Raw genomic sequence first — 27,603 nt, 5'->3', positions numbered from 1 at the left:
TCCCATCTTTTTGCATGAGAGCTTGCTTTTGCTCTGTTCTTCCCCTCCTCGTGAGTAGTAATGTATGGGGGCAGAGCTGATCAGGGGTTATTTTCTGAAGGGCTCATGTCACAGACAGCATTTGTTTTCACTGACACAGCTCCGAGTGGAGCTGGGAGAGCAGGTATGACAGCCACGGCTCCAGGGACTGGTGTGGGAGGGAAGCAGAAGAGGAGGGGCGTGAGGAAGCTGAGCTGCAGCCGCTTTGCCTCTGCTCCTAGCTCCCAGGACAGCTTCAGCCTAGTCCTTCTGGCACGGACTTTTCCTCTGCCACGAGAGCTTCTCCAGTAGCAACTGCCAAACCTGCAGTTACCTCCTGGATGAGAAAATTCTTCAAGCTCCTTTTTTGCCAGTTCATAGAAGAATCTGCACCAGAGATAGACAGAACTTGGAAGAATCATCTGAAGACAATTGCTCCCAAAAGGAAAGACACAGAGGACTGGAAAACCCAAGCATTCTGCCTCTGTCCCCCACTAACAAACATAGACCTGCCCGATAGCAGCCAGGGCTACAGCGACGGCTCCCTGCCTTCCAAGCAGCCTGGCTCCATGGAGGAGCAGGAAGACAACTTTGTGCTTTCCCTCGGAGCCAACACCAGCAAGTGCAGCCCTGAGACTAACCAAACACGGGCTCCAACATGCTGGTCAGGAGCAACCAGGGGTGGCCCAGAGGTGGTGATTGTACCGGTGCTTTTTGGCTTGATTTTCCTCCTGGGAATGGTGGGAAACACATTGGTGTTGGTTGTTTTGGGGCGCCTCCGGCCTGGGGGACGCCCATCACGCAGTGCTACCAATATCTTCATCCTGAACTTGAGCATTGCAGACTTCTCCTTTCTGCTCTTCTGCGTTCCCTTCCAGGCCACCATCTACTCCCTGCCAGAGTGGATCTTTGGTGCCTTCTTTTGCAAATGGGTTCACTACTTGGCCATGGCAACAATGCTGGTCAGCATCTTTACTCTGGTGGCTATGTCTGTCGACAGATACATTGCTGTGGTCCATGCCAAGCGTTCATCCTGCATCCGCAGCAAGCGCAACGCTGCCCTCGGCGTAGGTGTCATTTGGCTGCTGTCTCTACTCATTGCCATCCCTGTAGCCCAGCACCAGGCCCTCATGAGTGGTCATCAGCAAGCACCCAACAGCTCCTTCTGCTGGGAGCACTGGGCAGATGGTTCAACAGCCAAGCAGATGTACAAGATTACCATCCTGCTGGTGGGATACCTCCTGCCCCTGGTGCTCATCACCTGCTGCTATGCCAAGGTGGGTGAGAGGGATGCAAGTAATGTTTAAATGGAGGAAAAGATCACTCCCAGACTCTTGGTGGCTTGGATGTGTACACTTAAGCTGCCCAGGGAACAAGTAATAGATCCAATCCTTTCCATAGTCTCTCCTGGTATAGAATACTTCTCTGAATCAGGGGGAGGGAATGAGAACAGAGAATGAAATTACACCAACTCACAAAAAGGATTACAACTGTTAAGTTGATGCCTAGCCTGGCACCCAAATCCCCTAAAGATTCTTGATGATTTTCCTATTTTTCAGTTTGTTTTCTCTTGATAATAAATGTTTGCTCCTAGCAAGAGGAAAAACCTATGGAGGGAGAAACTATGCAGAGAGTGTACAGAAACAGTATTAAAGAAATCACCTCGATTTCTTTCTTTTTTTTTTTTTTGACACAAAACTCAGACACTGTCTTGCAAAGACTTGCAAAAAGAGATCTTAGAATCAGTGTGTTATTCAGCAAGAAATCACTTCCTTTCTTCTTGTGGATTGCTATCACTGAAATTTTTGGTTTCCCCTTACTGATCTTTAGCACATTTAAGACTGATAGTAAGTCTATGAGCTGTGTTAGCATGCAGAATAAGTTTTCTGTGAATTTTGAATTAATACCCTATTATGCAGGGACTGGACTTCCTTGACATTAGTCAGTTGCAGGTCTACCCGCTTGGAAAAAAATGTTTTCCTGGAATTTAAGTTTATGTTTGTTTAATCAAAAATACATTACTTTCAATACTAATCTGTTCTGCTGTCAACAGGGCTAAGGATGGGACAATACACTTAGATGTAATCCCTAAGCCCTCGGGCCTTGCTCGTCACAAGAGGAAAAAGCCACTAGAGCTCTTAACTCCTACCCTGTAGCTCTTGCTGTTTGTCCCCTCACTGCCCTAGGTGAGACAGCAGCAACTGGAAGGTGAGCCGCATTTAATACAGGCAGGGTTTTGTTCATTAATTGCTTTAGAAAGTTTAGTCTGTTAGCGCCAAAGTATAAACATTGCCAGGTTACTGCCATGCTGTAATCAGGTTTCAAAAGCTTGATCTGGATGTTAACTGAGAATTTCCCTACGGTGCTCTAACATTTCTTGTGACTCTCCCTCTGAAAGGAGGGCCCACTCCGACTGCCCCTTTTGTTAGTGCTGCGTTCAGGAGCGGCAGGACAGTCACACTAGGGTACAGTGCTGGCAGCCTGCTCTCTGCTTTTGTATATAATCAATCTAGAGAATAAGTGGAGATAACCTGAGGCACAATCTAAGATTCAAATCCATGGAAAGACTCCTGTGGATTTCAGCATAGTGCCAGCTGAGCTCTTAATATTTGCTGAATTACACCTTCTGGAACTGTAGCAGTTTTAGTGCTTTTTCCAAACCTTGTTTCTTGAAAGAGAAAGAACTGTGGAGGGCTTAGAATTAGAAGTCTCAAAGCATCAAATTAAACTTTGGTTGAAGTCATGCTAAAACAATTATTTTAATTTTTGTTGCATGTATGAAAAGTTCAAATACTAATATACACAATTAAATTTCCCATTGAATATATTGCTCCTTTTTCCCCCCACTAAGGTTTTATACCATCTCCATACGAAAGTAAAGAACATCTCCAAGAAGTCAGAGAGATCAAAGAAGAAGGTAAATATCTTTGGTTTAATGTGTATACTGACTATAATATAGTAGTTATGTCAGGTTTCTAAAATAACCAATAGCCTTTTGCAGCTCCATCCACATACTGAAGTGCATTCATGTATTAGTCTTTCAGCTCATGTTCAGAATTCATGTTGACAGTTTGTTATACACAGTACATACTGATGCCATTATTGAAATGTTATATTGACCTCTATATACAGGCCTGCTGGACTGCCTTTTGATTTATTGTGCTATAATAGAATCCCACAAATACTATCTTTTTACATTGGCACCCAGTAAGATACTCAGACTATAAAAATATGTGGGTCTTTTGAGTACACCTCAGCAAGCTAAAAGGAAAATACATGAAGAACCCTGAAACTAAAGCACTTCTGATTTGCTGCGGTTTGCATTTAAGATCTTTCTTAAGGTTTGCATCTAAGTACATGAATTCAGGTCCTGGTTTGATCCCTTCGCAAGCCAAAGGACAGGGTTATCCTTGTCTCAAGCTGCAGGAAATAAGCAGAATTGCAAGTATTCACTGAGAAAAACACTAAGGATAGAATTTATTTTCTTCTGTTTAAGAATCTTACAGTGAATATGCCATAATTAATGGAAATTTTCAGGTAGCAAAACTCACTGACTTCAGTGATGCAACATCAGATTTACCTGATGTGAAAGGGTAAAATGCTATTTCAGTCAGAAATGTTATAATTGTTGAGCATGCAGCAATAAGCAAAACTGGAGACTATCTGGCTAGTCAAAGACAGGAAGTAATGGAGTACTATCATTAGCTGCTGACATGACACTCAGGTCACAGCCTGTGCCAGTGGCACAGCAACTGTACAACCCAACTGAGCAGTGCATGCACCTCCAAGCAGAGATGACAGCCAGTGGAGATGACTAGGGAATGCTTTGATTTGCTCTCAGCCAACACACTGGCCAGTTTCAGTGGCTGCCTGCCACGTTAGAGCAGCCCTACAAGATGTTGCCACTTTGCTGTCTATGACAAAAAAAAAAAATGAGGGTCATTACAGCAAATATGGCCATTTGATTGAAAAGGGTGCAAGACAGAAATCAAAGCTTTTACGTGACTCCAGAAAAAAAAAAAAAAAAAAGACAGACATTGCTAACACAGCTGCAACAAGCTACAGATGTTTTGAAACACAGAATAATTTCCGGGCATGATAAGTTGCATCCAGTGATTTACTCACTAGCATTACAGGACCCCCCTGTAAATCTAGATCACTCACAAGATGAAGAATTCAAGATACTAGATTTTCAGCATGCTGCAGCTATATCTCATAATAACTGTAACCAGTACCTCTATTGGTTTTTCTTTTGCCAAAGAGACTTACTGTAATGGAGAAAGAGAGGTATATCCCTAAACATAACATAGCCATCTATTCCTTATCTCAGAAAGAAACCAATCTTCTTAAGTTAATGTTTTGCATACAACTAAGGTATCACAGAAAAATGTACAGTTTTCATCAACATAGATGACTTCATGATCAACTTATTCAGGAAAAAGCAGAGGTACTCTAGTAGGTTAGCGGTGCAATTTAGCATGTATGGTACAATCTGAAACAAAACTGAAGGGGTTTAAATACAAAAATAATATTATCTTTCAGGTGTATTCTCTGCAATATTGTGCTATAGTTTTAATGGTCTGGTCTGTGCTGCTTCTCGTTGATTTAGAGTTGTTACAGAGATTTTGCCAGTTCTTTATGCCCTGAATCGTAACCAAATTTAACTCTAGATTATATTTAGTTTCTACTCCTTCATTACATTTGCTAACATACACTCAGTTTTGTTGGCAATATACTTACGAGTATCAATCCATAATTGGTCTTGCACCTACACAGCCTGTAAGGATAAAACTCAGCTGGTATTTGCAATATTATCTCACAATACATAAGGCAGCTGTAGAAGTTATAATACACCACACAATATTTCCTTGATGGGAGTTACTTTCCCTTTCCCCTTAGAGTGTTTTTGATCATATTTTCTGTGTTCAGTTGCTGAGTTCACAAAGCAAGCCTCACAAACACCATCTCACATAGAGCCTCACAAACACCACTTTTTTTTCATCGCTTGTTCCTGAACCTTATTGAGACTAGTGTTATCAGTCCAGCTCATCTAATTTCAAGTGGGTTCTGATAAACATTCCTTTAATCACCTTTTCTCAGGCAATAAATTATGCAAGAATTAGCTGCTATGTATTGCCTACTGCAGGAACATCACCAGACCTAGATGAACCAGACTATGTTGAAGAACACCATGTCTAATTTTGCCTACTGACTTTCTGTTGAACACTGATGCTGCCACAGATTAAGATTTGAAAACCAAGAGTATTATTCCTGGGCAGATAGTGCAAACTACAAGAAAGCACAATCAGAGTCTTGCGTGCTTAACAACTACCATGACAAAAGGCAACCAAAAATCTGTTGTTTGTGTAAAATACAGCAAATAAAATGCTAAGAAGCACTGTCATTTTGTACAGAATAATTTCATGACTTTACAAGTTTGAAAAGTTGCTCTAGGTCTCAACCTATACCAACACCACAAATCCCTAAACAACAAATCCCTAAACAGTTTGGTTGGTTTAAATTCCCCCTTCTGTCTTTCCTTACCTATATATAGAATCATAGAATCATTTAGGTTGGAAAAGACCTTTAAGATCATATGAAAGGCACACTATCCGTTTCTTTTCTACGTTTGAAGAGAAAGCTACCAACAGCTGAAAATTTCTGCTGACATTTTCCTGTAAAGTGGTAAGTTACCAAATTTCATTTATGACACTAGTTTTTTCAAATGTATCCATTTGTATTTTTTTCACATTTGACCTGTAGAGTTAGATGAAAAAACAGCTCTACAGTTTCTCCTGCTTTGGGTTTCCTGATTAGATATGGTTGAGCAGACCAATCTTAAAAAAAAAAAAAAACCTTTGACTTCACCTGTTCAAACAGGCTAATGGTAAAACAATTCTTCCTACCTCCCCTTAAGTATTCCCCCATCCATAATTCTGGAATGCCTGGCAGCAATTCTTGTTCTACTTGGCACAGTGAGGCCTAATTAAATAGGCGATCCTTTCAGATGAATGAAAAAAAAATCAAATACATTCCTCTCTACACACACACACACCATCTTCCACAATTTGTCTCCTTCCATCACTTTCTGTGTAGAAATTGCTCATCTAGCCTTTCTGCAGGCCAAACGGCATCTTTAGTGTACCTTTTTAAAGTATTTTTTTGTTTCAACCACTTCTGTTAGCAGTTTTTATAGAGTCTTTCTTGGGTAGGTTGCAGACACCCTCAATTCCTTCATGTGCTTTCAAAGTATACTTGAAACATATTGAGTATCAATCTTTTCAAGCAGATCTTCTCAAGAACACTTCACATTAGAGCCTAATAGGAAATTCGTATGTGTGTGTCAGTTCCGTTAAATTAGCTTCCTTCATATGTACTTAATTGGTCTATTAGTGACAAGTAGTTTTGTTTGGTTTTAATTCATAAACTTCATCAGAGATTAAGTGAACAGCTTTTGCTTATTTTGCGTGAAGATGTTTGACAAATGAATCTTGCTCCACATTTGAAAGGTTAATTTGGCATCTAGCTTGTTCTGAAATACGTGTGTGACTTCAGTGGCTAAACCCTAATTGCCCTGATCTATCAAAAGAAAGTGTAACATAACAACAAAGTCTTCCAATATGAGGTGATAAAATTACCTGATTCACATCTGTTAACGTACAGTATGTATCTTGACCGCAAATGTATCTTTGAAAACCAAGTGTCACACTGGTACAAAAGAGTACAGTCTGGAACTATGACCACTCAGTTCCTATTTCATTCCTATAATTTCAAGAAAGAGGGACACTTGAGCTATTATCCTCCTCCCATCCCTAAGGGAAGGGGATTTGCTCTGTTTGGTTTTTTTCCTGATTTTTTGTCTGTTTGGTTTGTGGGTTTGGGGTTTTTTTGGTTTTGTTTATTTTTTTAAACAGATAAGTAGTAAATTTTGCAAACGGCTATCTGTTGAGATCTCACTACATTCATCTGGGCTACATATTGAGTAAAGGTCTCAAAAGAATCAAATTGTGGACTCAGAGTCCTTGTTGAACACAATTTCCCAGTGCAGTGAAATGATTGCCTGCATTACCACTGCAAACAGTTTGTCTTGCCTTTCAGAATTCCAGAAACTACGCTATCTCTTTTGCTTTGTGCTATACAGACTCCTCAAGATAGAACACTTCCAAGACAAAACATATTTAAGAAACAAAACAAATGCCATACAGCTTAGGGAAGGGACTTCTCATAAACAGCATTCCACATGCTGGCTGAAAACATATTGCTATTATTCTCCATTAGAGGCTGCTTCTAAACACCAGTAATATCAGGTAAGAAAAGTGTCATGACTTATTTCTGGATCTATAGCTTTCGTTGATCTTGTTAGAGTCTTAGTATAATACCATTCCCATCCCTCCAGCCCTAAATCCTGTAAACACTGGTAACAGGCAGAAGAGACATCATCCTAATTCACATAGTTTGAGACACAGTACACAGAAATGCATGCAGTAAGGAAGTATTACAGCGACAAATCCAAATTCAAGCCACCAGAAAGGAGCCAGTATTTTATCTGTTATTAGTACCTATGAATGTCGAAACAACATGTGAATCTGCATAAGGCCAACATTTACAGAACAAGTGAGAGAGACTGCTACGTGCAGACCTGTGACAATTTCTAAAGAGATATGAAAGAATAGCCAAATGAACAGTCACAGTGTTAGGCAAGTATGTGCCTGACTTTCCTAGTTGCATTGTTGTAGCAAAGAAAGCAAAATAATACTGGATTTAACTGAATCTGAGTATATGAAGTATACTGGGGCCCAGATAGTTGGTAATGTAGCTCAACCTCTCCCTTTAAAGATCATATTGTAACAGTAATCTGTATTAATACCTTTAAAAAAAAAAAATCTTTTTTTTTAAATAAATCTAACCCACAAAAACAAAGCTTAATGAACTACAGTACTAGAAATTTGTTATTCTAAGAACTCTCTTGCTTCTTTTCTCTACCACTTTTTTCTGAGACAGCATGGTTTTCCAGCGGGTGCTCCCGCAGCGCTGTGCTCAGACTTCTGTACAGGCTTACCTGGTGTGCGCTGTCTGCACTCAGCAGAGGAGCACCAGCTGCCCAGGGATCAAGCAGAGCTACACATGCAGACAAACGTGCCTACTGTCTGTTATCTGAGAATGGAGAAAAAAAAAAACCAAACAGTTAAAATTATTGTATGTTTTCTAGCTATCTGCACAATTAAGAGGAGCTCTGACACATACATCTGAAAGAGTGGCACTGCCACCCAATTTCCCCTCAAGGGCACCTTGTCAAAGAGTTCCCAGTGTACACTAGTATAACAAAGCATCTTCTCTAAATAAGTCTTAAATGCCAGGATTTACTTCAGCAGAATCTGAAGACCCTGCTGTTGTCTCCCAGACAAAATTGCCATACAATAAACCTGGGGTTCCAGTGCGAATTTCATTCTCTGCATAGTGTTTGCAAAGTCACCTTTCCCTTCTCTTCCATTATTTGTGATCTTTCTGTTCTCTATCATTGTCCCACTTGCCATAGTATTGTACTGAAAATTTATGTTATTTGAAGTTATGTAAGGGCTAGAAAGTCAGATAGGAGAACCCTGTTTTCTAAGGCCAATCTATTTGTGGGCAATGTTTAGGTATGTGATTGTAAAGTTAATTACAAACACATTTTGTTTGAATGGGCCTGGTTTATGAATAACCCAGAGAGCTCTGACAGCAGCCCCCTCCAAATCAGTGTTCAAACACTCGCTGAAAAGAACAAGTTTGTTTTTAACAGAATCCTACGGATGGCATACAATCTTCCAGGCACATACATCACACACAAAAGAGTTTTGTGGATGGGTTGCGATTTATAAGCTTTTAAGTTATAGCATGATTATGTTCAAACTACGGCAGCTTTTTCAATTTATACACACTTGAAACTTTGCAAAAATTTCCCTTGCACAAAGTTTGTTGTATCCTGACTTCATATTCCATTATCAAAAGAGTTTGACCTTTATTTCAGATTCCTACTTTGCAAATTTTTATATATGCTTGCCATCTACATGTCAATGGTGGACATGCTCAATTTAATATGCTTTTCCATTTATATGTAATATTTGTGCATTAGATCAAAGAAGAAGTTTAGGAATTTTTTCAAGCTTAGGCTGAAATTCTGCATGATGAATTAAGAGTGTGCTTGCAGAAGAGATACACGACTGTCTGTTTCCCTGTTTAATGCCATACTAGCAGCACAAGTTCCCCAACCTTAAAATTTAGATGATGTGATGCTGCAGGATTCCCCTTTGAAGTTTTGGATAACTGTTTCTTGAGGCCAGCCAGCAAGACCACATGCTATGAAACCTTGTGCACCTCTGAATCACAAATAAAGTATATTTCAGTTCTATTATTTCCTTCCTGCATCATGCAGAGTATAGCAAGTCTATAATTTGACTCCAAGGAAAGTTAACAATGCCCTGTCTGACAGTGTTGAAAAGCGTTTCATAAGAGCCCAACCCTAGGAACTCTGAACGTACATTTGCAGTAAATAAGATGATTTAACAATGGAAATTAATGCAAATCATGGTCTATTCTGATCATGAAATGACCCTGTGGTGTCTTACTGGCCTCTGGAGCACGCCAGGGTTCCTCAATGTTTACTCAGTTTTGTCCTGTACATCTTTAAAGAACAAATAACAAGACTTGAAAACTAAACAGTCTGAAATGCTTTTTCGAGTTTAAGAATGTTTCTGGGGATGTGAATTTCACAGCTATTTTGCAAGCTCCCTTGAAAGGGCAGTAGAAGTTGTGGAACCTTGAGGACAAAAGCTCCAATTAACAGACAATTTAAGTTAACAAATTAGTACTACACTTTTCTATTGTTTAGCTACAATAGAAAGGTAAACCATGCTTACCTGGTGGGAAAGCAGTATATCTTGTTTTGTTCTCTATTCCTTTCCTAATAATTCCTAAAATTTTATTTGCCTTATTTTATTACCATTTTTAAAAATTTCTGCTCTTCTAGCCAATACTTGAGAACAAGGCTGTTCACAAAACTATAAGCCCAAGATCCTATTCCAAAATTTTAATGGTCAGTTCAAAGCACATCTCTCTCTATGAAGCTGATTGTTTTCTTCCTTAGCTCATATATTCACCACCTTACATTTACCTACATGCAAATTAACTGTTCTTGCTCCCAGAGCTAAGTCAATGCAAATAAAGTTGATTTGGGACACTTTGTGGAGCACTGCATTTTGAAGGTCATAGAACAGCTTGAAGGTAAAACATACAGAATTCCTCCAAGGTAGCCAGGTATTCCTGAACATCTTGACCAGCAGGGACACACAAAAGTTGCACTGTAACTGCTTTCCCATATGCTGAACTATTTCTTTGGCTTCTGTTTACACAAATGGAAGGTTTTCATATAGACTTAATGAACACAATGTTCAAGGCCTTGGCACTTGAACAACAGTAAGTACAGCAAAGGAGCATGGGAGATCCTGGCATCCATCCAGCAAACAAATACTAATCAGAAGTGAAATCCTGCAAGTTGTTTTGCTAACAAGAGCCTAGGGCAGTGGGAATAGAGAGCATCATTACCAATTAGTGGATAATAGGAATATCATAATGCTCATAGGCATTTGTGAATACAAAGTGACTAAGTATTAACGGCATCAACAGAGGAGATTAGTGACATAATCACAGAATGAGAGATGTGCCGATGAGCAGTTAGAACACTGCAAGTAAGCCGTCGAGAAATGAAGAGTGCACCTCTTAGTGTGCAATGCCAGTCACCAAAATGAACTGATAACAACTGAAATCTATTTGTTTCAATCCCTTCTCTTCTTCATGACAGCCAACTTCCATCTCTGATTGCAAGAAAAAAAAAAAACAGAACAATGAAAAAGAACAATTTAAGTATGGTTTTCAGACGACTGAAGAGTAGTACTACACTCAAGTGTAATAAATAGGACCAAAGGCAGTGAGAAGTGCATCAGAAGTAATTAACAGATGCATTTGCTCTGAAGCAGAGGAAGCTGCTATCCAACATTTAGGTTAGTTAAGAATACGTATGGTCTTTTTTGAATCAGCTCTTTGAAAACATTGTGTGTTTATCACTAAGCTATAACCATGTTTCTGGAGATCATATTGTGCTTTGGGATCTTTCTGTTAGAACTCTAGGGTAGAAAACAAAAGGATGTTTGCAAATGCATCAGGGGGAGTCAAATTTGTGAACAAAGGATAGAACCTGGCACCAGGAAAGAAGAAACTGACCGTTTTCACTTTGCACATTGGCTTAAAGTGGGACTCAGAGCAAAGGGATGCTCTTGACTGATTTCTGTCTTCAGAAAAAAGAGGATCCCAGAATCTAAAGTGACAAAAATTGTTTTCCTCAGAAGCTGGTAAGTACCTCCAGCAATACGCTGGTAGATTGTGCTAAGCCACATGTCCCTCCTGAGCACTAACATAGCGTACCTGCAGTATCTAAAAGCAAAAGCTTAGGGCACCACAGGTCACTATTTTTTTTGCGCCAAGCCTTCACTGCAGTACAAGTACAATATATAGCCAAGTCTGAAACTGTGTAGCTTACGCAAATCAAGGCTGGGGCAATCAAAACATGCACCAATCGTGTCTCAAACTTTAGGGAAAAGGAGATGCAAGTTAGAGATGAGCAAAACAGCAGAAAAGAATTTCTCAGTAAATAGCATCATCAGGTAGGCTTTACATTAGAAGTTAAGAGAAAAGTCCCAGCCTACACACAAAGGCTGAGGAAGTATGGTATGAAGAAGCAGCACTGCTCTCACAGAGCAGTAATAAAGGGAAGGTCAGTTGTTATTTGCTGATAAGAGAGTGTGGAAGAACAGGCATAGGCTTCTTTATGCGTCTTCCTTCAGAATCATAGAAGAAAAAAAGAGATGAAAACCATATTCAGAAAACAGCAGTTGTCTCACTAATTAAGCCCAGTTTTTCATCAAGCTAGCGAGAATGTACAGCTTAATAAAAACCTGATTGAATGTTCTTTTCCGTTTCTGTGTGGCTGAGGTACACAGTACAAATGGATGGTCTGATCAGCTCTGAAAAAAGGTATGCAGCTAGCTGTCTTAAACTATGACTACATCAGGAAAGCAATAAGCTCTCTACCTTTAGACTGCTCTGTCCACTCTATATTTTAATCTCAGGAATGTTTATTATCTAACATATCAGGTAGTTCTGCCAAAAATAGGTCAGTCCGTGGAACACTAGAAGCATTTGACTCATTACAGGGCAGTCTTAATTTTACCCTTAACAAGTTGCCTGACAAGTTGAGGCAGCTTCATTAGAAGCTTATCAAGGACAACAGCTCCAAACACAATTTAACGCTAGACTTCATCATTCTCCAAAATGAGGCATCTCCTCCCAAAAGGGTTTTTAAACACATTTCTTGTTGCTTTTTGAAGGGGAAGACTAAAAGGAAGAAATAGCTTGTCCAAGGCTGGAAAAAAAAAAAAAAACAAACCAAAAACCAACCAAACAAAAAAGGGAAAACAGACAAAGAAAAGCAGGAAAGTGTAAATGAGAAGATCACCTATAAAGATAACAGAAGAATAAGCAAGTAAATTCTAGACAATCTGTGCGTGGCAGGAACAATAATAGGGGTAAATAAGAGAGAAGGTTATCTACTTATTTGACAATCAAAGATATTTATGACTCTCTTAGTTTCTATTTCCCACCATGCTGTTGATTCACTGTATAGCTTAAGCACACTTTGTCTCTGCAACAAATAAGGCATTAAGTTATTTTGTGGAGTTGCTTGAAAGACTTCTAGGAGTATTAATAGAGAGTTAGATAATCCAGTAGTGGCCATCGTGCATGTCTGTTATGGACCCACAGAACCTTCAGAGATGAACCAGAAGGCTAGCATTAAGTGGGCACAGCTAGACCAACAGTAACCCATTAACTGTGCAAACTATCACAGCCCACTAAAACCCCACTAAAACAGTACACAAGCTATTTTGATCAGTAGTCTGCAGCTGCTGACACTCTATATTAACATTAGTTTTAGCTACAACAAAGTTACCATATTAAAAGCCAAACATAATGTTTTGTTTCGGTTTCCTCTATCTTAACTACATATTCCCTAACTTGAAAAAAGACAAAAGTTCCATTTCCAAAACATGTTTATTGGGTCATGAATTATGTATATTATTGCTGTAGCATTGTCTATTTTTTCCATCTGCAAAATCCCAAATAGCTGGACCTCAGAAACACCTCTATGCTAATACATAGCAACTGCAAACCCATTTTTAATACCCAGCCCTATGTTAAATGTGCACTTTGTTATTTCACAATGAAAGGAAAAAAGAATCTAGGTATATACCCCTTAATCAAAAGAGTATTTCAGTGCTTGTAGTCCCCTAATTTAAGCAGAAGGATGCTATGAAAGGTTGCCTCGGTAACAAGGCTAAGCTGCTTAACATTGATAGAGGGTAAAAAAGTAGCAGCATTATTGCTGGTGAAAGCTAAGGATGGGACCCATTTATTAATAATTTCTTTAGTACCCATCATGCCACAGTAGGCAAGCTAGACCCCACAAGACCACTACGTCAGCCACTACGTCAGTGTCTTTCAGTTCCATCAACTTCTAATCATACCAGGATATTTTTAAGGACAGCACCTGCTTCCCAGTGTGGCCAGTTTGAGGATGTTTGGGAGCTGAAGTTGTTCACTCACATGGGAACATGCTTTGTCACCTCTTATGTCAGACAGCATTCTAAAAGGCAAAACAAGGAAGCATCTGAAGCATGCCAGGTACAGGATGAACCTACAGGTTATTGCCTTTTAAAATTAATACAAACTTACTTGACAGACCTATTTGACAACAGGTCGCCTTTTTTTTTTTTCCCCTCTTTGTATTGTAGGCAAATGTTTTCTCTTATTTGAACAGCAATCTTGATCTGATGCAATAACATCTTCCTAGAGAGGTTAACAGATTTAAATGGCTTGTTAATGTAGCTAAGACAGGTGAAGGTGGTACTTTTGTTTCATATCCACAGTTTTCCACTTCAATAATCACGTTTTAATTGCAGAACATCATTGCTGCAGGCCCTATGTGAGCAGATTAAAGATGGTGCCTGTCCAACATAGAGGAAACTCCTCTTTACCAATGCAGATGATTTATCTGCAGAGTTAAACAAGTAGAAGAAAAAGCAGTTGCCATGTAAAGCACCTTTTAGCCTTCCCCCACATTACTACTGTCCTAGCAAATAGAATACACTTTAAACATTTTAGTGTGATTCACTCTAGGTATAAGATCAGATTAAGTGTATGTTATAAATGATAATTAGAATTCTAGTGTGCCCTCATATTCTGCAGGTTTTAATATTGTTACTTAGGAAGGTTAGCATAATATTAAAGTCCTGAACCAACACAAATTGTCTAGATTGCCACATATTTAATAAAGAACTATAACTGAATGCATAAGTGCAGCAGCTTCTTAGAGACACAAGTGGCTTTTGAAGTATTTTGACATTAAAAAAAACCAAACAACACAAACTAACCAAAACAAAGGCTTTTAAAGTTCTAAATAATCTTAGGAAACATCAAGAGCATTATAGGGCAGTTACTAGAGTGAAACAGAAGAACCTGGAAAACAAATAGATTTCCTCCGGTTTCACCCCATATCTCCAACCCCTTTGACCAAGTCAGGTTACAAACATAAGACTTGTTTATAAATATTTTAGCCCTGTCTTCCACTGTTCTCATGTATTGGACTGCAACCAATTGCTACAATCCCAGGTGTTATGCACTGAGATCTAATCACCTTATATTCTTTCTGCTACAAAGTAATGCCACTCCGCTCTTCCCTGGAACACGCTGTCATCATCTCCCAAACACGCAATACAGAAGCCTTCTGTTAGCCAGTATATATTCATGAATATAACACTTAACTCATTGTTAGAAGAAGACGGAAAAAGCCATCACTAAAGCAGACTTTAGATGAGTGAAACTTTATCAAGTACCTGGAGAGCCCCTGACTGCAAATGCTCTGAGGAGAAGTATTTCGGTTGTACCACTACTGTCTTTCAGAGCACCAGAGAATCCATCTAAGACATAATTCCTTAGGAACCCTTGCTTCATTAGTTCTGGTACTCATAATTTCCTTGTTTTCCTCAGGTTACATTTCCAATAAGGCCAAGCATATGCCATAGCATACTAACTAAAGCATGCTGCAATTTCCTTCTCACCCAAAACACAGAGAGAATACCAAGACAGGAGCAAGCAACCCATGAAATGCCCTCCCAGTTTAACAGGAATCCAAAAAATCTTCTTCCTGAGCCTGAGACCAGCTCTACCCAGCCACCTGAGTCACCACTGAAATAATGCCTAGGAGATATGCTTAATTTGGCAAGTCATGCCAACTGTGCAGGGCTGCAGAAAAATCTGAGAACATACAGAGCTTTTGCCACAGGTGTTGCATTTGCTGTATTTTGGCGGGATTTAGAAAAAGATTTCCCTTCTCCTATAAAATCATTCCAGCTTAGATATTTTGGTGTTAGATATATGTAAGCCTGTGTCTTTATAACTTCGATTTATGCATTTTAGCATAACAGGTACAGTGACAGAATGCTATAAAGTGCTTCAAAACGAGATAAAAAATCCTACAGGTCTTCTCTAGCAGACAAAACAACTGCTAGACGTAGCCATTATAACCACTGATTAAATGTGGTTTTGTTCATTAGAAAATTATCCCTCTTCTAGGAAAGTAATTACACATTATTCACTTGAAATCATGCAAGGGAATTACTGACAGAAGTGTTAACCTAGACTAGTAAGGCTGTAAACCTTAAACTGAAACGAAGCCTAAGTTTTCATTTTTCTCCATTACTTTTCTACTACTTGTACAACAATTCTCCTTAGGGGAAATATCTGCATATTTCGAAATTGTTATATTTACTAGAATGACAAAATACAGAAGAGAAACACTAAATACTACAGTCGAAAAGCATACATTTTGCTGAGAAACAGGTGGGGGAGAGGAGGGAAGTCACCTGCTGTGCATCTGTTACAGTACCCACAAAAGAGGGAATTAAATATGTAAAAATATGCTCACCTTCCACTACCATTAGTGTTTTTGAAAACTCCTGAAGTCAGGTGGAATTAGCCCTGCAAAAACATTAGGAAGCAATCTCAGTCAGTAATCTCTGAGCCTGAGCGTGCTAGAAGTAAAAAGTGAGAGAAAAGCAACACCCTCAGCCTTCTTAAACGTGAAGGGTGAAGTCCCTCTCCCTCAGGGTCTTACAGAAAGAAAGTTGAAGCGGCTTGTAGCTTAATTTTAAAAGTCATTCTTCATCCTCTGCAAAGACTCTCAGGAAAATAAAATAAAATAATTTTAAAAGAGTGATTTGTTGTAACACACACCTTTAACTATACTAGGTTGAGGAGTTTTTGTTCAAGGGGGGAAACACCTTTTCAATAAAGACTGAGCTTTTTCTTGGTATGTATATCCTGCAGGTCCCCCAAACATTACCTTCGCAGGAATATTTATAGGGCAAGGGACTTTGCCAACACTGGTGAAGATCTCTGCTTCAGACTGGACTCACAGCCCCAAAACACAGTCATCGTCCCCCCAGTCTTCCTGTTAGTCCTTTCCCCACCCAGGTTCCTCACAGCCTGAGCCCTTCTCCCTAAGCTACCATTTCCCTCAACAAAAGAAACAAAACCCAAAGAAACAGCCTACTAAGTTTCACACCAAAATAGCTCAAACAGCTCATACCACCTACCTTTAGTCAAGGCTGGCCCTCCCTGCACCCTTCCCACCCTAGCAGCACCCAACCACCCCCTCACACTGCTCCACCATGTTCCTCAGCCCTCCCAAGGCACCACCTCAGCCCTCGTTCCCCTTCCCCAGCCACAGCTGTGGGGCTACCACAGCTGCAGTCAGCAGCTCACCTCGTGTTAACCTTCATTTTGGATGGTGACTTCAAAAAACACCGTTTTCAGGAAAATTTTACCTCAGGTCAAGCTTTGGGGCTTACAAATGACAGCTTGCAGTGGTGGCTGGCCAGCCTAACTAGAGAGCAAGGGCTGCAGGGACACGCCCCTAACCCAGCCAGCGCACAGGCTGCGAGCCCACTGGCACTCCCTCAGGTAATAGTCTAGCTAGGAGTATTTGTAACCAAAGAGCACTGTATGTTTAAAAAATAAATAAATAAATAATCATCCTCCGTGCATTGTTTTTCTTGGTTTCTCCCCTAAAAGGAAAGCTACTGGACTAATCTTTCTCCTCAGAAACATGCAGGGTCAGCCTTCTCTCAGTGGCCTGTTTCCTTGCAGCCAGACTGTTTTCCCCTGCAGTTATTTTCAATAGCCTTAATGCTTAATGTTCCTCAGCCTCCAAATGTTAGGCAATATTATTTCCACTCTTACATGTAACTTAGTTAGCATTACCGTTGCAGTCTCTGTATTGTTGGAGGTTTTATGGGCGCTATCTCCATTGCCCATGGAGTTATTTACTTGAGCCAAAACCAGGCAATTCTTATTTCCTTTTTCATAGTGTCATCACTTGCCCACATGGCAGTCATCAGTGTTGCCTGTGTTATGCTGCCTTCACTACTGACAGAGGAAGGCAAACTCATACCACAAGACTTGATCACTACAACCATTTAACACGTGACCTTGTCTTTTGCAGACAGCGCAGACAGTGCTTCTCGTGGTTGCTGTGTTCCTGCTCTCCTGGCTGCCACACCACATCATCACGATGTGGGCAGAGTTTGGGCAGTTTCCCCTGAACAACATCTCCTTCACGTTCCGCATCATCTCTCACTGCTTAGCCTACGGGAACTCTTGCATCAACCCCATCATTTACGCTTTCCTCTCGGAAAACTTCCGCAAGGCCTGCCGGCAAGTCTTTACCTGCAAGTTCTTCCTGCGGCCAGTTCCCACTGAGAAACTGGTCAGAATACGCATGGAGAACTTCTCTACCACACACTCGACCACCAACATGTAAATTGGGCTCATAAATACATTTCAGGAGAAAGAGGAGGGGAAAGGGTGCTGTCTGGGTAGAACAGCTATACAAGTGCATTTCAGGGAGAGGCACAGCCTGCAAAAATGTGGACTTTGTCAGATTACCAGAGTGGTAGGAGGCATTTTTCCATCTGGCTGTTAGGACACTTGACACAGCTTGGCCTAGGGTACCTTCCTAGGCACTGGGCTGCATGCAACAGAAGTACCTGAATGTCCTTGTAGTGCCCGTAAGATAGAACTCGTATGCAGTTGTAGTTATGTCCATAAAATCTAAAACTAAGAGTTACACAGAAGGTAGAACATGAACAGCCAAGAAAAGAGCAGTTATTTATGTGTGTAGACGGTCATTAGGATGTAAGCAATGAGTGATGTGACATTTAGAGAGTATTGAAAAGCAGTTTGGGAAAACTCAAACTAAAAAGTCTTTGAATATGTCTTTGTTTCTTAAACACGTTTGACCACGTGGGAGAGACATCTATTTTTAGCTCGCTAGCTGTAATAAAGTCTCTAAATCTCCTTGAAGGCTTTGCTATAGTATTTACCTATTGGGTAGCAAAACCTTTCACGTGACACGTCAGTGATGTGGATGTCTGCATTTGGTGGCTCTGTATCAGTTTATATGTCCCAGGGTGTGAATGTCTGTGTGCTCCTGAATGTAATTACTGCTGTTAATCACTGGCTCCAGTAACTGTCTCTTTGTGAGCAACAGTACGAAAATTGTATTTCTCAATATATGTTTAAAAAAAGTGTGGTTTTGTTTGAAAGTAATATTTACAAAAGGCTTTATTGGTAGTGTTCTCTGAGTATATCTACCCAAAGCTTTTTATTGGCCGCTTCAGTATATAAATGTCAAATAGTGGTTTGTTTTTTTTAATAAACTGTTTTGATCAACAGTGCCCTAGCAACAATCAGTTTAGAGCATTTGTACTGAGTTCAAGGTTACTGTTGTAAATATATAAAGTGCATACTACTTCAACATTAAGAAGCATATGGCTGAAAGAACTTTATTATTTCACTGTGTTGTCTAATTTGATAATATTGTGTGCTGCAATACAGACTGACCTGTCATGGCATTCACTGTAACATGATTCCAGATTCATAGACTATGTTACTGAGTTTTTAAAAGTGAGTTACAGAAGTTAGAATCATAGAATTGCCCGGGTTGGAAGGGACCTTTCAGATCATCGAGTCCAACCATCAACCTAACTTTGACAAAGAACATCACTAAAACATATCTCTGAGCTCTATGTCTGCCCATCTTTTAAATACCTTCAGGGATGGCGACTCAACCACTGCCCTGGGCAGCCTGTTCCAATGCTTAATAACCCTTTCAGTGTATAAATTTTTCCTAATATCCAGTCTAAACCTCCCCTAGCACAGCTTGAGGCCGTTTCCTCTTGTCCTATCACCTGTTACTTGAAAGAAGAGACTGACCCCCACCCCACTACACCCTCCTTTCAGGTAGCTGTAGAGAGTGAGAAGGTCTCCCCTCAGCCTCCTCTTTCCTCCAGGCTGAACACCCCCAGCTCCCTCAGCTGCTCCTCAGAAGACTTATTCTCCAGACCCCTCACCAGCTTCGTTGCCCTTCTCTGGACACGCTCCAGCACCTCCGTGTCATTTCTGTGGTGAGGGGCCCAAAACTGGACACAGTACTCGAGGTGGGGCCTCACCAGTGCTGAGTACAGGGGGACAGTCACTTCCCTAGTCCTACTCACCACACTGTTCTGCTACAGGCCAGGATGCTGTTGGCCTTCTTGGCCACCTGGGCACACTGCTGGCTCACATTCAGCTTGCAGTTGACCAACACCCCCAGGTCCTTTTCTGCCAGGCAGCAGTCTAGCCACTCTTCCCCAGGCTTGTTAAACTTCAAATTCCCCAAGTTAAACTACAAAGTATACATCTAAAAAACACAACAAAAATAGCTGAATATAACTTCGTAGAACATCTTCAATGTCTTTTGTTATGGCCATCAGAACACATAAAATTAGTTTCTGTAACATGTAATACTACCAATCATTCATTTTTAACAGGTATATTAAAATATACATTAATTACAGGTATATTAAAATATACCTCAGTGTCAAGTATGCCCAGATTGCCTTTTATAACCTGGTTAAGTCAACCTTCCTCTCATTTTCCTTCCACATATTTTAACTCAAGAAAAAAGCTACTCTCTTATCACTAATGCCACTTAGTTACTGATACAAATTAAGTGGATGCATTAATTATGAACAACCATTGCCTCATAGTTTTACTGTGGATCTTGTGTCAGAAATTGTTGTTTATGTGACATCATTTAACTTTGGTTAATTTGGTTGCATTATTTAGCTGGAAACCGTAGGTAATAAAGCAAAGCATTACAGCACACAACATCTGCAATAGTTACGAAATATTATCCTGAACAACTGTTTGATCTAATCCTATAGAATAGCTACACGAGAAGACAAATGTTGGACATCTGAGATCCCCAGCAACAATCTCCCTCAGAAACTTAAAAGGGCAACTCTGTATGATGAGCTGGGAAGCACTGTCACCATCACCAGCTGCCTCAGGAAAGACAGACATTCTATGAAGCAGGTAGTAACTCAGTATTTATGCTAACACAGTGAAGTGCTACAGCTTTGAAAAAGATCATAGTCAAATTATATGACACTTGAGATGGAGTCAGCCTGAAATTGCTGAGGCAAAGCAGGTAAGCAAATATTAAAATTTTTTATTTGGAGTTTCTTGAATACAATTTACTTCATTTAAATTAATTTCTGTGTCTACAGTTAAAGGAAGCTATTTCTCAGCAGTTCAGAGGACCTGATACAATATAAAATGCGTATTAACAAATGGAAATAAGATTTTCTCTAAATTATAATACTACAGGTTGTCCCCACATTTCTGTTTAAGGATTTACCCTGCTGCTATACATCAACAGTAAGCTTCTGCTTGTGGGCACATAAATTGCCTTATTTACAGTTATTATCTGTTATTTACAGATGGACAGCATCAAAAAAACAGCCACTAAAAGAAAAGGCTGTGATAAACCACTGCAACAGAAATGAGAGCTAAAATGCTATTTTTGTGTGATTATTTACCATGGATACAAAATAGCAGCTAGATATGAAATAACCTCAGCCTCACTTTAATCCTTTTTTTAAAGGATTTAAAGCAGAAAAGAACAATGGCGTAATTTTCAAAAGAAATCTTGTAATCACTCTGTTACCTGGGAGTCATTAGAACCTGTGAGTCAACACGCTTCTTTACTTTAACAGAAGATATTTTTTGGTGGGTTGGGGTTTTGTTTTGTTTTTAAAATCAGTTCAAAGACTGGATATTTCACTATAGCATGCAAAAACTGAGAACACACTTAAAGGCTTTTTTTTTTTATTTAACAGAATCTGAAGCAGCAAGATCCCCTTTCTCAGTGAAAGGTAACCATAAAATGAAAAATTAATACCTTGAAAAAGCCTAAAAGCCTCAAGCTTTATTGTGCCTTCTCATTCCCACCAAACTTTACAGGTATCTCTTCTAGAATTCTCTGAATGAACTCCTGTATCACAAGAAAATCAAATATAATTTGTCCTTTAGTCTTTCTAGATGTATCTGTAATTGGTCAAAGTTATAACAAAGTTAGGAAAATATTTTCTTTTTTTTTTCTTGCCACAGAAGTTTTAATAATGAACGTTTAGCTGGTGGTGGTGGGAAGCAATGAAATGCAACAGAGCTGCACATCACACAGGCGTACTTTTGTTCTGATTTGAATTTAAGTTAAAAGTCTTAAAAAAAAAATCAACTGATGGGATCATTCTTCAGTCTTCTCAAAAGGCATTTTGTTACTTGCTAGCTCCCTTTTGTAAAACCATGACTTGTGATGCCTATGGAAATGACTATTGCAGCTTCCAGAACAATGTACAAAGTTAACCTGATCACCTGGTTCTGAAACTCAATTATCTGTTACTTCAGTCTAGCTTACACCCAGAAGCTCATTCCTTCTGCCTTAATGATTTCAAGCTTAGTCCCTACCAGGCCATTTATTACTGCTTGGCAACTTGAATCAACCTCCTTTAGGTGGACGGTTATTAATGGAGGAGTCCATGCCTGGGAGACCTGTCCTTTTCCGGGCTGCAGTCTCTATTTTCCGCACCAGGTCGACATCCCACCGATGGGTGACAAAACTAACCACGGCTCCAGGTGCCTTGCTTCCCACCCGTCCAACCCGTCCCACGCGGTGCAGGTAGTCCTGCAGGGTGTCTGGGAAGTCATAGTTGACCACTAACTGCACACTGCTGGTGTCCAGCCCCCGTGAGGCAAGGTCAGTGCAGACAAGGACAGACACGTCACCCTTCTGGAAGGAGGCAAAAATGCCAGCTCTAGCAGCTGCTGACATCTGTCCCTGCAACCTCAGGTGCTTGATCTTGTGATCATCCAGGATATAGCCCAGCCAGTTGACAGTGCTGGCACTGTTGCAGAAAATGAGAACAGCCCCCCCAGTAGCTGGGCGCTCCTTGAGTAGCTGCAGTAGTTCAGGCAGCTTGTCCCGGCCTTTTAGGCGGACAAACTTCTGCTGGACATGGGGTGGCAGGCGGTGGAGGCTCTGGGTGGCGAGCGTGACGAACTGGCCCACGTCGGTGAACTTCCCCAGCGTCTGGCTCAGTCCTGCGGGGAAGGTGGCTCCAACCACCACCACCTGGGTCCTCGCCTCGCCGGGGCCAGTCGGCCCGGGGGCACCGGCGGCCAGGGGCGCATGTGCCAGGATCTCCTCCAGTGGCTCCGCGAAGGACTCGTCCATCAGGGCGTCCGCCTCGTCCAGCACCATCCAGCGCAGCCGCCCCAGGGCCAAGAAGCGCCGCCGCAGCGCCTCCCGCACCGCCCCGGGGGTGCCCAGCAACACGGCGGCGCCCGGCGGCGCCGCCCGCAGCTGCCTCCGCAGCCCGCCCGCCGCCCCGCCGCCCGTCAGCCCGCGCACCTGCAGCCCGGCCGGCCGGCACAGCGCCGCCGCCACCGCCCCGACCTGCGCCGCCAGCTCCCGCGACGGCAGCACTACCAGCCCGCGGGGCGACGCCGCCGCCTCCGCCTCCTCCGCCGCCGGCCCCTCGGGGCGGGAGAGCAGCCCGTCCAGCAGCGGCAGCAGGTAGGCCAACGTCTTGCCGCTGCCGGTCTCGGCGGCGCAGAGGGCGCTGCGGCCGCGGCGCAGCGCGGGGATGGCGAGGCGCTGCACCGCCGTGGGGCGGCCGATGGACAGGCCCTCCAGGCCGGCCAGCAGCGACGGCTGCAGCCCCATCTCGGCGAAGGACGCGCCCTGCCCCGCCTCAGACGGCGGTGCCTGCAGGGCGGGAGCCGCGTCCTGCGAGGGCTCCAACTGGAAGTAGTCCCCGCAGGCCTTCCTATGCTTCCAGCCCGCTGACACCAGCTGCGGCCGCTCCCAGCGCCCCACCGTCTGCCAGCGGGGCTGGCTCAACTCCGGCCGCCGGCTCCGCAGCAGCAGCTTCCCGGGCCGCCGACCCACCGCCGCCGCCGCCGCCTGCCCTTGCCGGCGCCGCGCGCCCCGCTGCAGGCGCAGCCGCAGGGCCCAGGGGACGCGCACCACGTTCTCAGGGGGCTGCCCGCCCGCCGCCGCCCGGGTGGCTGTCTGCCGCCTCGGCGGCAGCAGCAGCGGTAAGGCGACTGCCGTCCCGCCGCGCCTCAGCGCCATGGCGCCCTCTCACGTGGCAGCGGCGGCGCTGCCCGATGACGCCGTGAAGAGACGCTTCCTCCGGTTGTCCCGCCCCCCGGAGACACGGCGGAGCCACGCGAGGAGGGTGAGTGCCACGGGTTGGGGGCGCGCGCGCGGCCGGTACCTCAGGCGACGGGGTTCGGTACCTCAGGCGACGGCGGCGCCTTCGCCTCTTCAGCTGACGGCTGAGAGCTGGCCCCCGCGCGAGCAAACATGCCTCTGAGGGGCTCTGTCAGAGCCGGCCCGGCGCCCCTCGCTCAGGGGGAGGAGCCCGTGCGGCGGGAAGCATCCCCCAGGCCGCCCCGACCCCTCGGGGAGCAGCTGAGCGCTTTCGTGGCTCCATGCGACTGTCGCCGGGGCGGCGGGAGCTGGGTAAGCAGGCGGCCTGCGAGCTGCTGAGGGACCCCTGTCAGGTTTGACAGGCTCACACGCTCCCCCCTCCCCAAGGAAAGTTCTGGACGTTTAGGAGGAAATTCTGTTCCATGGCAGTGCCCCATGATTTTCTCTTTCAGGTACTGTCGCCATAGGAATGACGGTGAACACACCCCTGTGTTTTAGGGGAAAGAAGATTCTGGCTCCAATGGTGCGAGTGGGAACATTGCCAATGCGTCTTCTGGCTCTGGACTATGGTGCTGATATCGTGTACTGTGAGGTATGAGCAAATGAGGCAGTCTTATCTGATATAACATTATTGTTAAGAAAAGTACAAATAGACTTTGTTTGTTGTAGGACTTTTTCCCCATTACACCTATTTTTCATTAGAAAAATGGGGAAAGAAAAAAATCTCTGTAATTTAAGGCATTTCCCTTTGAGCAATCCTCAAGTTATGGCGTACCCATATTTTAAGACTGTTCAGTAATCTCAATTCAGTTAGACAAAACAGCATAACATTTTCCTCATATTCTACTGTGTTTTGTTTTTTGTTGTTTTTTTTTTTTTCTTGAGTCATAACATTGAAGGAAGTCTCAGATTGACCTACCCTCTCACCCAGTTAGTTCTGCTGTGCTAACCCAGAGCATCCATATATACCCCTCACAGCGCTGCTGTCCCTGTTGCTAACCACTTTTCTGAAAGCTGCCTGAAGTTAAGACTCCAGTTTGCTGCAGATATTATTGGTAGGACTGCTCTGTAACTTCAGGTTCTTAGTCTTCACTGTCCTTATTGTTGCAGTGCATCAGTATTCAGTTTCCCCTTCAGTGCTATTATTAGGTCTTCTGCAAATGTAGGCATCAGTATAAGTTACATGACTCAGCTAAGATTTAAAAAAAAAAAACCCAAACCAGTAAGGAGTTAAACATAATGTAAACATGGCTTAAACACTGGCTTTCCTGGAGAATGTTTGATCCTGTACTAGTAAAACAGACTGTCAGCATCAGTCATTTTCAGTCTTCTCCAGGAATCTTCACAGAAGTTCTCCTGTGAGTTAGCTTGTTGCCCTTCTTGGGGGAGAAGGCAGAGACACAATATGCTGTTTTTGCCTTGTCCACAGCTCAATTTGTGTCTCTAGCTTCTAGAATTACAAATGATATTTAATGAGTTGGATCAGCACCATGTGAAAGAGTAGTTATTGCTGGATGATTCAGAAGAAATCTCAAAATTCAGTAGAATAGTTACAGCTGTTTATCATAAAATTGGGAGTTAATCAGTTGTTTTTCTTCTGTGACAAACAATAATTAACAGTTTCATAGTTTATGAAACCTCTCTGCTTTACATGGGATTAAGTGAGAATATATATTTTTTTCATTCTCTGGGAGGCTAACTGTAGGTCATATAGAGATAAGTCACAAGCATAGAGTTACAGAATCTATAAGTCTTAAACACTAGAAGCCAGTGAGGCTTCAGACAGCCTTTGTGCTTTTCCAATGTCTCTTACATTTCATAGTGGTAGCAAAGAACCTTGTTAATGAGCACTGTGACAGGGCCATTGTCTAGGAAATTAGTGAAAGATAGTAATGTAGAGATTGTTGTGGTTTAAAAAAAAAACCAAACAAACCAGGCCACAACAGACCACACAGAAGAATTGCTTTGCTTACTACTAAAGTCATAGAATATGAGAACTTATTTAATCCCACACTGCAAACTGTATAGCTAAAGCAGTTTCTCCTTCACACACACTTTTTGCCACAATTCTAGAGAAACAGTAGCTCAAAAGAAGAGGCCCTCAAATTTACTTACCAAGTTGCAATATGTAATATGTGGAAGTTAGTCCCCCATCCAAAAACCTGTTGTAGTTTTCCTCATCTCACCTCAAAATAAGGTCTCCTGAATTGTCTTTTCTTTTTTCCACATTGTTGTTGAGAGGCAGGAGACTTAAGATGCCTTTGACATGGATTAGCGTTCGCAGCTAGACATTTGTCTTAATAGATTTTATCAGAAAAACTATGCTTTGTAGGTTTTCTTAAGAACTGACAAGATAACGTAAAATAGAACAGTTGTTGTAGGCAATTATACTGCAGTTGTTTGCCTGCATAACAGAATGAATAACTGTATTTTGTAATTTCATTTTTGTATGGTAAAACTTAATCTTCTGATTTATTGTTTTGTTTTCTAGTCCTTTCGCCCTGGTTCCGTAGGCATTTTGGAACTCAAAGCTGTTTCAGAACTGAACACGAACAGTACCCAATGAGAATCATGAGTTAAAACTTAAATTAAAAGTACTATTTATAAGACCTACAGTATAATGTAAACAGATTGAGATTAGCCTAATTTACTGCTTGTTTATCCCTTACCTGTAAGTCAGTAGGTCTTAAACATTGGTAAAACAAAGATTCTGTAGTAGAGCAAACCTCTTGAGATAACTAACACTATACCGTGGTGGTTTGTGGTTTTTTTTCTCAATTTATATCACAGTTGGATTAACAGCTGCATATTTATTTCAGCAGCTAACAAGTTATATTGGCTCAAGCTGTAGCCCTTTGTCAATTAAAGGCAGTCGGTTTGTCTTAAGGATCACCTGTAATCAAGTTGATGAGACACATCTGAGAAAAGGACTCAAATAGTATCCTTAATAAATTGAATTGCATAAATCTGTAGTTAAACTGGTATCTGTAGATTAATGTTGTGGGTTTCTTCTAAAGAAAAGCCACAAATTCTAGAAGAATGGCGACTGTGTATTAGGCTTTCTGGTAAAGCTCAGTACAAAGCTTTGTTTTGTCTTTTTAACAAATGTAGAGAACTGTTAAAATGCAGGATTAAGGTGAAGAAGTCTTAAAGCTCAATACTGCTGTTTTGTTTATCTATATACCTGGCCAGTACAAGTCTGCATTGGTTCTTGAGGTGGTGTGTTGCTGTAGCACTAAATTATCTTCTACTGTAGGTGGTTTGTTCTGCTTTGTTTCCAGTTTGTTAGATAGGTATTTGAACAAAATGGTTCTTCTAGAACTATATAAATATACCATATTCTTATGTTTATATGTTGAAACTTCAGTTGAGTGTGTTACACAGTTAAACTCTTGTTTTCACTTGCATTCTTTTTCTGTGTTCGATGTGTCTAGATAGTTAGGCTTTATTAATAAAATGGGCAACTGTTTAGAGTTGGGTGGCTTAAACACTTCAACTCACTGACATATTTTTATACTTTCTTTTCAGGAGCTGATTGACATAAAGATGCTGCAATGTAAGAGGGTTATAAATGGCAAGTATAGCACTTTTGTTAACATGTGTAAGCATTCTTTTTTCTAGTTGAGAGAAAAGATAACTATTTCTCTGAAGTAATTTTATAGTGACTACGTGAGGTATCGGTACATATATTCTCTCCAAACAATATCTAGGGACTTAAAATGCTGTTTGTTGTTCTACAGTTTCAAACTTTCCATTTCCCTTCTTAAGGATTTTCAATAGTTCAGTCAGTGTCCCTCAGGAAAACCACAAATGTTTTTGGAGGATAGGGCTAATGT

The 27,603-nt window shown here is 41.7% G+C and overlaps 3 protein-coding genes across 12 annotated transcripts in view; 2 read left to right on the top strand and 1 right to left on the bottom strand.

Annotated features, from left to right (window-relative positions):
- The first annotated feature begins 587 nt into the window (after window positions 1–587).
- Window positions 588–17,986, top strand: LOC128909197 (galanin receptor type 1-like). Its single transcript, XM_054200540.1, has 3 exons — window positions 588–1,295; window positions 2,870–2,935; window positions 17,669–17,986. The coding sequence occupies exons 1-3, from the start codon at window positions 588–590 to the stop codon at window positions 17,984–17,986; spliced, it is 1,092 nt and encodes a 363-aa protein (XP_054056515.1).
- A 2,713-nt stretch (window positions 17,987–20,699) lies between these two features.
- On the bottom strand, window positions 20,700–23,686 carry DDX28 (DEAD-box helicase 28). The gene has a single exon (XM_054198705.1). The coding sequence runs from the start codon at window positions 23,684–23,686 to the stop codon at window positions 22,049–22,051; it is 1,638 nt and encodes a 545-aa protein (XP_054054680.1). The 3' UTR covers window positions 20,700–22,048.
- Window positions 23,687–23,708: 22 nt separating this feature from the next.
- The window catches only part of DUS2 (dihydrouridine synthase 2), a 54,204-nt gene continuing 50,309 nt past the window's right edge, over window positions 23,709–27,603 (top strand). For 8 of the 10 annotated variants that reach the window (XM_054198709.1, XM_054198714.1, XM_054198708.1 and 5 more), the window contains exons 1-3: window positions 23,887–24,079; window positions 24,220–24,359; window positions 27,296–27,341. In XM_054198709.1, the coding sequence (XP_054054684.1) occupies window positions 24,049–24,079; window positions 24,220–24,359; window positions 27,296–27,341 (217 nt within the window). In that variant the 5' untranslated portion in view covers window positions 23,887–24,048. Of the gene's footprint in view, window positions 23,793–23,886; window positions 24,080–24,219; window positions 24,360–24,652; window positions 24,823–27,295; window positions 27,342–27,603 lie in introns of those variants that run through there. The other 2 variants (XM_054198707.1, XM_054198710.1) reach the window with 2 other exon arrangements.

This window comes from Rissa tridactyla, chromosome 4, assembly GCF_028500815.1.
Source record: "Rissa tridactyla isolate bRisTri1 chromosome 4, bRisTri1.patW.cur.20221130, whole genome shotgun sequence".
Taxonomy (NCBI): Eukaryota; Metazoa; Chordata; class Aves; order Charadriiformes; family Laridae; genus Rissa; species Rissa tridactyla.
This window is presented reverse-complemented; position numbering and strand designations above follow the sequence as displayed.

Excerpts from the sequence above, each read along its gene's own strand:
- LOC128909197 (XM_054200540.1), top strand. The coding sequence starts at position 588 with ATGGAGGAGCAGGAAGACAACTTTGTGCTTTCCCTCGGAGCCAACACC. Across the intron at positions 1,296-2,869 it reads TCACCTGCTGCTATGCCAAG|GTTTTATACCATCTCCATAC; the intron begins GTGGGTGAGAGG and ends CCCCCCACTAAG. Across the intron at positions 2,936-17,668 it reads CAGAGAGATCAAAGAAGAAG|ACAGCGCAGACAGTGCTTCT; the intron begins GTAAATATCTTT and ends TGTCTTTTGCAG.
- DDX28 (XM_054198705.1), bottom strand. The coding sequence starts at position 23,686 with ATGGCGCTGAGGCGCGGCGGGACGGCAGTCGCCTTACCGCTGCTGCTG.